Consider the following 14284-nt stretch of genomic DNA (forward strand, 5'->3'; position numbering starts at 1 on the left):
GGAAACTCTAAATATTAAAACAATCGGCCTTTGTTCATAATTAGTTCCATATGGCTCTTGCCAAAGAGAATGAGAGGGACAGGAAAAGATGGAAATATCTTAGGCATGACTGACTTATATAGATTCTTTATATGGAAAAGGTGCAGAGTTACAGTATTTGCTTCTTGCAGTTTTTAGATGAATGTTAACCCCCCTACTATCTCACAGACTGTTTAAGAATGAGGTACTTGACATTTCTCAGCTGGCCACGGGGAGCCCTTGCTGGGTACCAGCAGAGCCACTGCGGATCTACTGGTGGTTTGGGGAACTGCTCACACCAGACCCTTTCCCAGGAGGGTCACATTCCTGTAAGCAGGGCCTCCTGCAGGTTTGGAGAGGCACTGGCACAGGTAGGGGGTGGAGTCACCATCCCTGGAGGTGCTCAAGGAAAAGATGGATGTGGCACTGAGGGACATGGTTAGTGGGCATGGTGGGGATGGGCTGACAGTTGGACTTGGTGATCTCAGTGGTCTTTTCCAACCTTAATGATTCTCTCCTTCTATGATTCAACTCTTAGAAATGCCATCCTTACACATAGACCTTTTTCCACTACAGGAGATAAAGATCCATAATATGAATCTCCACCAGGATCTATGATTTTGGGACAGGAAGCAGGCAATCTCATTGTATCAGTATGAGACAGCATATGGGCACATTTTCTTCATGAGGGAGTCATTTGCACAATCTACATATTCCTTCTGTAGGTTTTTAGGTCTTGTAAATGAAATGAAAATCTGCATATTGCTCAAGGCAGATGAATAGTAACACAAATATTCATCTTTGCAGGAAACTGATGGTGCATTTGAGAAGCCTATCCATATGTATGAAATGGGAGTCAGCTCCAACAAGATCTCTGCATAACATACCATGAGACTGACCTCCGCCTCACCTCCTGTACTGAATTCTAGGCAAAATCCCATGGGTATCCTCCACATAAATACGGAAAACCAGAGACACAAAACCACTGTGACACTTTCTTCTCTGTCATTCCTCACTTCCCAGCTGACATATATGTGGAAGCAGGAAGCCAAACCAGAGTCATCTGAACTGTGGAAAATATTTGGAAGCGTGAGTTTTGGTGTTTCAAGTTGTTCAAGGTACATTTGCAGGCAGGTAGACAGGGTAGTCTACTATGATTAGATTGCTAGATTTCCCATAGGACAGGCAATGTAAGATTGTCTCCCAGTTTGAATCCCAATGGAGGGATTCAAACCTCAGTACTGCATGGAGTCCCGAAAGAGGTTCATTCCCTAAGTTCCTGTTGGAATTTGATTACAAAAGAAAGAGTTGATTCTAGATGAGAGGCTGGAAGGGAACTAGCACACATACATAGGGTGACCAAAAGGCCAGGAGCTGGGTATGAACTAAGGTACTAAATTATTCCCTATGCTTGCTGTTCCAAGAGAGGCAGTTTAGGTGTTTGTGGCAAATATAGGCATGCCCAAGGGTGCTTCAAGTCATCCAATACTGTTTTTCTCTGCCAAAATCTGGCCTCTCATGTTGGCTTCAGGGGCAGATTGAGGTGACAGACTCATCATTGAGGCTCCATTCAGCTGTGCTTGTCTGCAGTGACAATCTCTGAACAGCATAGTAGGAAATAAAAGCCAAATTATTGCAAGGAAACATCCTGGCCTTGTCACCACAGACCCTCAACAGAGGCATGCTATATTTACTAACTGCTGAAAGACGAAACTCTTAAGCAGTGGATGTTTTTCAGTACTAATTGCATGCTGCCAGGAGCAGCGGTTTGTGGTAACAATGCATCAGAGGAAACTACATTCCAATACATTGCTATTTAGACTAGATTCTTTTTTCTCTTTCAATAAAAAGGATAGAAAAATCGTTTTCTGATGCAAAGTGTTTCTTACATTTGCAATGGAAGAGCCAAGTTTCAGTGCCTGCCCAGCAAGACTGGCAAATGAAAATCAGTGGCAGCGGTGGCACAGACTGAAGTGCATCATGCTGTACCTATTAGATCTATCAACGAGACACTGCTTTGTAAATCTGAAAAGTCATTCAGTACAGAAATATCCCCTTTGGAGCTGCACTCTGTGGAGACATGAATATGGCATCAGAGTAAGAGGAGAACACTGATAACTGCAGCTCCTGACAGTATTTTCTATCTTGGATGATATCCATGGTTTTTATCCATAGCAAAGCCAAATTCTTCCCTGGAGTCCCTATAAGGAAACCACTTGTATTTGAGCTCTTCAGCAGCTCCTATTAATCTTGGTGGAATTTCTTCTCACTGTAAGAAATCCTCCCGAGCTTATACACTGGGCATGGCAAAGATTTGCAAGACAATAACAACAGGGTAATGCTTTGGGGGTTTCAGTGACTTATGTTTTATTGCACCCAGAATCAAGACTGTAGAGGAAGCAGCCACTTTGAGAGTGAAAGATAAGCACTGCTTGTCATTGCAAACCCAGCTTGTCTTAAAATTAAAACAAAACAAAATACAGAAAAAACAGTCTTGGACATTGTTTCAGAGTAAGTTATCATGATATATGTACCACTCTAGTCTGGGAAGAAATGTGCAAAAAACACAGCCAGCGTGTTCCCTTCCTGTATCAGCTTTTTCCATCAGAGTTGGAAATAACCCAGCAGCCTGCTAAGGTGAGAGGGACTGCTTGTGGTCTCCAGCCACAGAAAGCCACAGGTTTCCTTTGCGTGAAGCAAGCCTTCATCACAGTTGGTGGGCCACAAAGCCCTTCACACCTTCCCATACCACTTTACAAGAAGCACTGCAGCATGGCACGTGTGGGTTCATGAACTCCTGACTCAGAGAAGTTCATCTCTGATATGTATTACAGCCATAGGATCGTTAGGGTTGGAATAAACCTCTAAGATCTTCTCGTCCAACTGTCCACCTACCACCAATACTGTGCACTAACTACGTCGTTCAGTGCCACATCTACATGGTTCTTGAATGACTCCAGGGTAGGCGACTCCACCACTGCCCTGGGCAGCCTGCACCAATGGTTTACCACTCTTTCTGAGAAGTTTTATGTAATATCTGACCTGAACTTTCCCTGCTGTAACTTGAGGCTTTTGTTACCTGTGAGAAGAGGCCAACTCCCACCTCGCATAAAACGTCTTCAGGCAAAGAAAAAAGCAATCTGCACCCCTTCTCTTCCCCTATTGCTTCAGGTGCTGCCTCTGCCCACCTGCTCCCCGTGTCCTACACATGGTCCTTACTGGGAAAATGTTCCAGCCTCTGCATCCAGAAGGATGGGCTGCTGGCAAACCCTGGCCAGAAGAACAGCAGCAGAGGGCAAATGAGGCCTCAGCTGGATGGAAGGACATTTCCCCTGAGTTTTGGTGTGCCGGTAGGTCGACTCTTTTCCCACATAACTCAGAGAGAAAGTAATTAATTAGGGAGGGAACTTGCCTGACCCCATTGCCCTTGAGACACGCCCCTGTAAACATCACCAATGGGCTGGAGAGGCCGCCTCTGACTTCCAGAGCTTATATAAACAAAAGAAGAGATATTTGGCAACAGCACCACATTCCCACATCTTGCATGTGTAGCAGAGGCTGAATGAGATGTGTAGGATAGCAGTCATGCAGTCAGCTGGGAGATGACTGTAGTATTTCTGTAAGGGATCTGGGGTCTTGCAGAGGGGAATGGGTGTCTACTCAGAGCGTTCTCAGTACCAACTACTAAAATGTTAGTGAGTTGTTCTTGTGTAATACTCAGTAATGCCAATTTGCTTCAGTTCCTGAAGAAATTAAGGTTTGCTCAGAACGGCATGGAAGGTACTCAGCCTTGAGCTAATGTAAGCCTTAAACAGGATATGCCACATCTGGACTGTGTCAAACACGGTGAAGATAAATGCTTCTTTGTGCTGTGTAATTTTCTCTCTTTTCAAACTTTATCTTTGTTACACTGTTTTGATTAATCTTAATATATTGCAGGAAAGTGGATGTAAAGGAAGGAGAGTTATGGTGCCTTTAGTACAGAAAGCCACGTTGGTAGCAGAGAGGCCATCACATCCCTTAAGAAAGGAAGGAAATAGAAGACTCCCGAGAGACACTTGGAGGTTTTTAAGCCTTATCAGAACAGGTAAGCAGCCTCTCAGCTGAATTCTCTTTGCAGTTGTATGGAATATAGATGATTTTTCTCCAAGTGAGGACAAAACTGTGTTTGCAGAAAACTGAAGGAAAAGCAGCTAACATTGGCAAAGTACAAAAAGAATTTGTTGCGTTCTGAGCTGTGTAGATCGATGTGAACAGATGAAGAAATGTGTTGTCTGTCTTTCTGGATCTTCTGTCTCAGGGTCTCTCTGTAATTCTTATCAACTAGCAGGTTTTTTTTGCTTCAGCTCTCCTCTGCCTACCAAGTTGCATGAACACTGTACCTCAGTTGTAAGGAGCTTCTGGAGCGACATTTACCTCCTCTGACTTTGGCTGTCTTCACGTGAGCTTGTCACCTGCACTTCTTTTGTCATTGGTGAAAAGACATGGGTACCTGCAGGGTTTGAAGCACCAAGCCTACTCCAGCTGCCTACATGAGTGGGGGTGGATGATATCTATAAGTGTCAATGTGTCCTCACTGGCTATAAAATATGCTTGAGAAATGGCCACTCTTGGTCCATCTCTCCCAGTTATTAGACATAGTGTTGTATTTATTTACTGTGCCTTTACCGTCATCCTTGTTGTCATTCCCACACTTTTACTCCCAGCTCATCATTCTCTATTTCTGCATTTTTCACTGTAGGCAAGGAAGTCTGGACTTCTGCACAAAGCAGTTCTGTTCCAGAAAGACTTTCTGAGTGTCAACAGTGTGACCTGACTTACATAAGAGAGGTTAGGAGTTATCTGTAGTTGACTGCACTGTGCACAACACTGTGGCTATTCTTCTCCAGAACTCTTCATGGCAGCTGTACAGTCAGGTCCCTCCATTGGGTTCGAAAAATTCCTCTATGAGTTCATAAAATAGCATATGAATCCAAAGATTCAACAACACTTCTGGGTTAGGAAACCCCTGAGTGCAGATAACTGGTAGTTGGAAGATAGTATTTGCCCTGTTATTCCATTCTTCTATAGGCACCTGATGTTGGCTGCTGCCCAACGCAATGCTGCTCTGGTGATTCCTTAGAAAGACCTGTTATGGCCATTTTCATGTTCTCATTTTCAGAAGCATCTCTCTGAACAAAACCTCGGGAATAGTTACCTAATAGGATCTCCTTTATCTCATACTGATAAGAATCCTCAACTGTGACTGTAGGTTAAGGTACCTGATTCTACTACTCACTCTACTGCCAATACTCAGGCTTCTTAACTTCTGCAAGTCATATGCTGAGGATAAGCTGGAGGATTCTGCTTTTGCTTGAGAGAAATACCTATTATACTGCAGGGGATGAGTTCAGTACTCACAGGTTTTCTTTATACATGATTTATGACTGCTCCAAGTACAGACTTCCTTCTTGCTCTTTGATTAGCAAGTTCTAGCAGCCTAGCAAAGTCACACAATTTACTGCTTCTATAGAGGTTAATGGATCAATTTACATGTTGATAATGTCTTATTATTGCCTTGGTTATTAAAATGAATGTAGCCCAGACACCAGGTCTCGGTAGTAACTTCAAGCATGTTTGTTTGATTACAGCAAAGATGCAAAATGCAGCGTGCAGGGTGCACTTGGTGGTTGAAACAAATTCATCACAACCATGTTTTACACCCAACCGTCTTTTTACTCCCTGTTAATTACCCTTCTTTTCCCCACATTGACCAAGAGAATGGCTATTGACTATCAGTATTGAAGGTGTGAGAAAATAACAAGGTTAATGGTGTGATTGCTGCCAAAAAGGACCAAAAATAACATCTATCTGTGCTAGAGTGTGTCAGGAGTAGATACAAAGGTACACCCCACCCTTGGCACTGAAAATCTGCATCCTAAACATTCATACTCTGAATTATTCAGCTGCTGTGTTGAAGTACTGTAGTCAGAATGGAATAAATCACCACGTTGGAATTACAAAAGTTAGATTTCTACTCTTTTTTATGCGGAATGGTGCCACTCAGTTTTCTTCATATCCCCTTTGTCCATTTCCCTGTCTACAAAACGATGAGGAAAAGAGTTGTATCATATCACATCTGCTTTTGTTGCCACTTCTCTATTATTACTGAAAATCAGGTTACTCAAATGTTCCTCCTTTGACAGTGCAGCTTCAGGGTCTGCAATACATGGGCATCACTTAAAATCCTTATGGGAACAAGGTGGCCTCATCTGCCTTGGAATGCCAAGGTGTTCATGGAGTCCTGACCCCTTGTGCCACCCTCTGATCAAGGGAGCTGACCCTCATTTTGAAGTCTCACAGGTTAGAGTCCAATGCCTGCTCCTTCAAAGACTCATCTTGAGATTGGTCTGGGCACAAGTTTGAGTCAGACCTTATTTCCTGTTCATAATGAGCTGGCAGAAGTATGTGCAACATCCCAGCCAAAGTACGTGCAGCATCCCAGGTATTTTCCTCTGACATTCTCTGACTAAGTTATGATATTACAAACAGAGATTAAGTTTCACGTCCTTGTTATTTTGCTGCTAACTCTGCCAGGACTTGGCAGTGTGAGAAGGGAGAAGAGCAGCTGTTTCTCAGGGTGATGAAGGAGGCTGGGGCATCACTAATCTGTTTTTTTCTTTCAGCCTTGACTTCAGTATTCACCCAAAGCAAAGTAAGCAAGTCCTCATGAAACTCACTTTTATCAAATAGGCTCCTGAATATTTAAGCACTTGTATGTGTATATATACATATATATTAATATATGCATATGTTTACTGGGGGGAGGATGGCTATAAGAAAGAAGGGGACAAACTCTCTAGCAGGGTCTGTTGTGACAGGATAAGGAAAAATGGTTCCAAACCTAAAAAGGAGATTAGGGTTGGATATAAGGAAGAAGTTTTTTACAATAAGGGTGGTGAGGCACTGGCACAGGTTGCCCATAGATTTGATGGATGCTGGTGTCCCTGTTCATTACATACCTGAAGGCTCTGCTGTGTCTGTCTGCACACGGCTTCCCTACTTTGGCCCCATGTCTCTGCCTGGGTTTGCAGAGGCAGCCAAGTCCCACCTCACTCAGCAGCTTGGTGGCAGCCTGCTGGTGATGACAGCTAATTAAGAAATGTCATGTCAGAGGCTTCCCTTTTATCTTGTCTCATAGAGACCAGAAAAGCTCTCCAACACTTTCTGATACTGGGGGAAAGGAAGCATTAGTGTAACAACTGCAGCTTTTCTGATAGCAAGCTGACAATGTGGCAAGTACAGGATGTCCTGGAAGGATGTGGCAGCTCATACCATGGGGATGCAAATCTTTACACAAACACATATGCACACATAGGGCTGAATTCACTCCAGACGAGTTTTTGCAGGACCAACGAACTAAAATCCTTGTCAAGTGAAAAACTGGCCAAACCCTATAGTCCTCAGTTGATATTCCTGCTAAAGTCAAATGGTATCAAGGTAGGTTAGCTTAAGTTGAAGGATTTTTTCTTTAGAAACAAATGGTTTCTTCTCATCTGTTGTTTCCTGTAGTCTTTCTCTCTTCACTCTGTTACAGTGGTCTTGCTGATTTGGTACGAGATGTTAAATCTAGTGTTTGCTGATCTGGGAGTCGATTACTGGTCCTGCAGTCCAACATCCATTAAAACTAGGTTTCTTCAAAGGAAAAAAAAAGACAAGGCTCCACAGACCACAGATTCCCACTTTTATAAATAATTGCATGGTTTGGAGCAATGGAAAGCACCAAAGACTTGGAAAGAGGAACATTACAGTGACAGATCGCTCATTCAGCAATAAACCTGACATGGATGAAGATACATGGGCTGGAACAACCTTAGAGATCATTCCCAGGAGGGTCCTGTCACCTGGCAGCCTACCTGCCTGTAGCCTGTTCAGCCCTGTTGGTCTGGCCCCATTCTCTTAATCCAAATATCAGTCTTACTGGTAACGGCAAAATCCTTGGTAATGGGTTAACAACCTCCGACAGACCTGGTGACTAGAATGATCCATAACAGACAAGGCTTAATATTTTGCCCTTCCTTCATACTGAGTTGTAGATATTATTTTTAGCATCATTCAATGGGCAGGTGGTTTAAGATCAAACATTGCCACAAGGCAAGGCAATGTATGAGTAAAGACTGAAAATCATGCCTGACAGAATGATCCCCCATTTGGGATATTAGTTCTTACTTATCCAGAATTCTTTCTGCTTTAGTTCTTAGGTAGTAAATAGATTTTAGAAGAATCCAGCCAGTGGAAAACTTGATTGCTCATCAGGGAATAGTTATCTCTTTGATTTGCTGTAGACTGGATTAGATTCACAGCCCTGATAGTGAGGCATGTAGCCCAGATGAGCTATCACTGCTGAATGTTAAAGCATCAGTCTCTGCAGAGGAAGAAGAGGGATGAGGAAGCACAGAGTCACAGTGTGGCTCTGTATCCCTACACAGAGCTGTACAGACACCCAGCTCTTCCAGAGCCAGCTGGGGGTCTGACACAGCATGGCACTGCATGATGCATGGCACACACATGTCCCTTCATAGCAGTTTTAGCCGTGACTGCAATGTCCCAGCTGGGCAAGTGTCATTGGGTTTCTGTAATTATACATTTGAGAGACTAGCTCAAAACAACCTGAGAAAACAAGCATTCATTTCACAGACTGAGGCCACTTGCAGCTGTGAAGACTTTTGGTCTTTCAGCTTCTAAATGGGGGCTATAGCAAAGACAGGAACAGACTCTTCAGCAGGGTAGGCCAAAGGGAAATGGTTTCAAACTAAAAGATGGGAGTGAGATTGGATATAAGGAAAAAGTTTGTTACCATAAGAGTACTGAAACACTGGCACAGGTTGCCCCAAGAGGTGGTGGATGTCCCATCCCTGCAGACACTCAAAGCCAGGCTGGTCTGGGCACTGAGCATCTGACCTAACTGTTGGCATCCTTGTTCATTGCGAGAGAGTTGGACTAGATGATCTTTAAAAGTCCCCTCCTGACTATTGTCCTATTTCATGATTTAGCCCATATTTTATTCTGTCTATTGTACCTTCATTACAAGAAAAAACAAAACAAAACTAGAAATCCCCACCAGAAGAAAGACTCTTGGGTAGAAGTAAGACATGGACATAAGAATGGATAAAGACTAGACATAGATCTAAAACTGTGTGCATGACAGGACATAATAAGTCAGAGAAGGAATGATTCTCTATGACTTCCTTGGTGGCTCCCAGCAGAGCAGGATGCTTTTCCAGCCCTTCAAACACAACCATATGCGTGTAGGAATGCAGCTTTGGCTCACAGTGGCCTCAGACAACTCAGACATCCCTAGGTTTCTAAACCCTGGCAGTCTCTCAGAGTCTCTCACTGGAGTGATGAAATCCCTTTAACCACCCACAGTTTGGTGGCACCTGCCCCAAGGAGGAGGGGGCTTTTGATCTCCTCAGCTTCAAGCACCCAGCTTGACAAAGTGATGCCAGGCTACAAATAGCACAAGAGGCCCCATGGTGCCAAGCTTATTCTGAAAGCAACTGCAGTAGCCCAAAGGAAGACCCATCCACTTCCCACACACAGTAACTTTCACAGTGTGCTGCTGTCATGAGGTGCAGACATTGCAGCTTTTCTTGCCACAGAGATTGACATCCTAGTTTTTCTGTGAACAGGGGTTTAGACCAGCTTTTTCTCTAGGTTGCATGGTATCCACAGCTGGGGAGAGCAGTTGAGCACAACAAGAGAGCACAACAGTAATAAGTTTCTGCTATATTCATATCTTACTGCCCTGAGAGCATTTTAGTATTTCATCCTCAACAAAGAGGCTTTGGCAGGACAACCCCCAGGTGTTTCCTCTACTCCCATCTCAGCAACCTGTAGGAAAGGGGATAGAGCACCTCCCAAAGGGCTGTGAGTGGACAGCAGCATAGAGCAGCTTGTATCCCTACCTTCCCCAGCACACATGGGCACCTCAGTACCATCACCACAGGCTGCAAAGCTGGCAAGCTCTCCAGCTCTTTGCTTTTGTGTTTGATGCCTGAGATTCCTCATCAGTAGACCTTGAAATCTGAAGCGTTTCATTTAAAGGATGATTAAACGAGCTCTGTTGAAAATTCACAATGTCACTTGCCGTCTTATTTTATAATAGCTCAAATTCCCTAAATGTGTAGGTTACCTTGGCATGACCTTCTCTGAAAGAGATAAATTGCCTGAGGAGCCCCTCATCATTGTCTTTCTCCCCAAACCCCTCTCAAAGTTCCCAAACTCAGCTGTCTCTGGCTATGGCAAAGAACACCAGGCTGTGTCTGAAAAATCAGGAGTCCGTTCTGAAACATTTCAAAAATCTTAAGGAACTTATTTAATGATTTCAAAGAAGCAATTCCAGATTAGCAATACTTTAAAGTGTGTGACATAGCCAGGAGGAACTACCTTTGTGCTTTGAAAACACTTACTGTGCTCGTTCCTTCATCTCTAACTAACCCAAAACTCAGACTACTAAAAGACCAAAACCTCACTGCTATCAAAATCCCCAAGCCAAAGACACTTGATGCTAAGCAATTACACAGCTTAACACTTCTATCAGTGCACACCTTTTGCTTCTCGAACTGTTCTGACCCAAACTCTCTCCCTCTACACGTGCTTCACCAACACTGCAGTTGATACACAAAACCAGAGCAAAGCATATCCTGCCCTGAATTCACGCTATTCCAGTTTACATGCTGCTACTTGCAGTCAAAGCTTTGCTGTATCACAAGTCTGCTAGCGCTGCATCCACTGCTAATCAGGAGATGTGAAGGAATTAAGCCAATGCAACCCTAGCACACACCATTAACTTTGTATACTGCCTTCTGGGTTGCTAGCATACTGCTTTAAATAGGAAATTGTAGCTTACTTACGAACACATCCATTAGTAGGTGCTCCAGCGTCACTTCAATATCCTCTAATTTAGCTGCTAAAGTCATTGTGAAGTCAGAGAAGAGCCCTCAGGAGTCCCAATCCAAGCTGTGTGTGGCCACAGCTAATTCTTAAGCTTCAGCAAATGAGTTTCGCACAGATAAAGAAAACCTGAGCAATCAAAACACAGCATCTGAGTGCAGATGATGTCTGGACTCGGTGCCGGCTGTCAGTCCTGCTTGCGGGACTGAGGATTATTCCATGTGTGCAAAATGGAAGCAGAAGCTGCAGTGTGTGTGCTGCTTCCCTTTCAGAGCTTCACAGTCAGAAGCATGGAGTTATATCTGGGAAACCACAACAGAGGGAGGGTGAGACGCACAGAGGGAGAGAGAGGGGAGGAATGGAATAAACCGCTTTTGACGATGACTGATATTTATAGGACTACTTGTTTTTGACTCCAGTCCATTTCTCTGTTCATTTCTGACCTTTCACAAATGGCTCAGCACACTGGAGTGTATTGTAGAGAAGGGGCAGCAGGTCCCGCAGAAGTTGGCTGTGACCAGCACTGGGCCAATTCACACAAGCGCACCATCAATAGCTCTTTGTCAGAGCATATCAGGCTCTGCTCTGTAGCAAGTGACAGGGGAGAGCACAGACGTGTAAAAAACAAGGAAACAAAAGTTGTTTGGATGCTAATTTTTTTTTTTTCTTAAGGATATTAATAGATTCCTTTACCCGCTCCTCAAGGCGTCAGCTACAGTAAGTGCTGGGTGACCGCTGGGGTTGCGTACAAAGGGGAATAACCTCACATAATCCTACAGGGTTGGACCCCACAGACTCCCAGGCACCCCTCTGAGATGTCCTCGCACTGCTCAGCCCCTCAGCTCTGCAGCATCCCCATTGAGGTTGCCAAGCTTTTCTCAGGGTAAGACCCTTCCTTTTATATATTTGTGGAAAATTTAAAGCCTGATCCTATGTATTCAGTTGGTCCTGCACACATCTGTTCCTACTTAAGTCACTGGAGGAAAGGTGACATTGGAGCATTTCTCGGCTGCAGCTCTCATCGTACTTGGTGTAGCAGTAAAGTATGGATGGATCTGGATCCCATCGAAGCTAAATCCAGTGGGAATGCTTCAAGGATTTTCATTAATGATGGCCTGTAACCAAATATAACAGATACCAAGGCAAAAAAAGGACAAATACTGGAGGACTTGCTATGGTAAGAAATGGTACTGAAGTCTCCTAGGATCCTAGACAGGGTCAGCTTCACCAAACTACCTTCCATGGCATCTGCATTACTCCGACAGAGACTTTTGTATTTGTTTAATAAGTACTTGCAGTATGAAATTTCAGAGTGAAATTGTGTGTGTGATGGATTCCAGACACCAGGAAAGAAATCCAAACAACCCACAGAAGGCTGCCCTACAGATTTCAGAAACTGAAGATGAGTATTATTTACAAAGGTGTTAGACGGATGGAGTTGGTGGAGCTTAGAGGGACCTCAAGTCATAAATTCTAACTAAATGTCCTTAGAGTTATAGCTGAAATTACATTTTCAAACATCCAGCATCAGCATCTGAACAGTAGCTGTCTTTGATGGCAGAGTTTTACTAGACAACAACGTGACAGACCATTTGGGACAGGATATGATGGATAGTTCCAATAGCATGGAAGAGCATGTAATTCATTTTCTGGGTAGACCAGCTCTCATCTACACAAGGCCCTGCATCAGATAATAGGTTGGTTGCTCCAGAAATAAACCCGGTACAGAATACGTGCTTGCTGCAGAGCAAGACAGTTCATCATGCACATGCCACCCTTTCATTAAAGATTTGACAAAGTGCCTGTGCTCACCAGTTGGAGCAGAAGGGTGTTTTAATGAGCACAAGATACGTTGGAAGGGTGTAACACTGGAGGTGGCCAAAACTCAGGGAACTGTAATCAGAGAGTCATAGAATCATTAAAGTTGGAAAGACCGATAAGGTCACCTAGTTTAACCACCAGCCCATGTCTGCCATGGCTCTAGACCATGTTACTCAATGTGACATCTACTCCTGAAAATCTCCAGGGATGTAGTGTGACGATAGGTAAGCTAGCATGCAAGGAGCCATGTAGGTTTTCCTGACAACAGAATTTCACAGTGCTTTGCGCTCTGGAAAGTGTTATCAGAAGAAGACCTGACTGCTGGTGAACTTTCATCTCCTCCGACTCATGGAAATTCAGCTATCCCAGGAAGCATCTACAGCTTACTCAAAAGCCTGCTGGGTATAAGAACAGTTGGCTGTAATTTAGCAGTTCCCCCATCTCTACTCCACAACAAGCAGTGCTCAAGCTGTGTGAATATGAGTTAACAGGGGTCCACTAGGACTGAATTATGCATTTATCTGGCCCTAACTGACACTACTGTCCAATCAGTCTGATCACAACAAGAACCGTACTGGAACTGAGGAGTGAGTGATCACTTCTTCCCTTTACACACCCATCATTGATTGCACAAAGGCTGTGTGTTAAACGCTGAAGTATGCGATTAAATATCTTTTTCTATGGGAACTCTCTGGGCAATAACTCAGAGTGGCCACGTCACTTGTTCCCTTGACTATCCCTGTATCTGTGTTGCATTGGTCACAGAGAGACATCTTCCAGGGTCAGAACACTGTGTGCACATGACAGATTCTTTGATACCAACACAGGCTCATTTTTCTCCTCACAAAGATGAATTTTAATATTTCAAAACCAATGGAGAAGATAGTGTCAGGCACAAGAAAATATCTTTGGAGGATACATAATGGCTTCCCTGATTGCCAATCTAGAAATGCTTGGCCCTAAAGGCAGCACTGGTGATGACAAGGAGGTAGAAGGGTTTGCAGATTCTCGTCCAGATTAAGATTTAAGTGGCCTGTGATTTCCATTATCATACAAGTAAATATCAGACAGATGATTCTCTCTGAGACATACCAGCTCTTAAGCTCTTCCACTCTTAATATTCAGCACAGCAATTCTTTTGCTGATGAGTATTAACTGTCTTTAGAGACGGTCAGAAAATGTGTAGAAGATGAGAAAAAAAGGGATGCTACTCCTCGTTGTCATGGATAGCACAAATAAGAACTGGGTCTAAACAAAATGTTTTCACACACAACAAGGATCAGGGACATCTGAATCTATGCTGTTGACTCTCTTCCAACTCTCATTTTAACCTGGCTTACCCCACATGACCTCTCTTATGGAAACAGCCACCAAAATACAATAAACTGAATTTAGCTGAGATCTCCAGGGATTATTCCTAAACCCCCTGTGCATGCGTGCATGTGTATTATAGGCACACTAAAATGAGATTGTGTGTAATAGTGAGAAGCTCTGACTTAGTCAACTCTTT

General features: G+C 43.7%; 1 protein-coding gene and 1 long non-coding RNA gene across 9 annotated transcripts in view; one reads left to right on the forward strand and one right to left on the reverse strand.

The window, feature by feature from the left end:
* The window catches only part of FRMD4A (FERM domain containing 4A), a 341626-nt gene that overhangs the window by 185200 nt on the left and 142142 nt on the right, over positions 1-14284 (reverse strand). The window contains exon 1 of one of the 8 annotated variants that reach the window (XM_072356930.1): positions 10914-11261. The exons of the other annotated variants lie outside the window; for them this stretch is intronic. Coding sequence (XP_072213031.1) covers positions 10914-10979 — 66 coding nt within the window. The 5' untranslated portion in view covers positions 10980-11261. Of the gene's footprint in view, positions 1-10913; positions 11262-14284 lie in introns of those variants that run through there. 8 annotated transcript variants of the gene reach the window in all.
* LOC140250197 (uncharacterized) lies at positions 3535-4294 on the forward strand. The gene is made up of 3 exons (XR_011903119.1): positions 3535-3637; positions 3958-4105; positions 4193-4294. It is a non-coding gene; the product is annotated as an uncharacterized lncRNA (long non-coding RNA).

The sequence above is a fragment of the Excalfactoria chinensis genome, chromosome 1 (genome assembly GCF_039878825.1).
Source record: "Excalfactoria chinensis isolate bCotChi1 chromosome 1, bCotChi1.hap2, whole genome shotgun sequence".
In the NCBI taxonomy this organism is placed as follows: Eukaryota; Metazoa; Chordata; class Aves; order Galliformes; family Phasianidae; genus Excalfactoria; species Excalfactoria chinensis.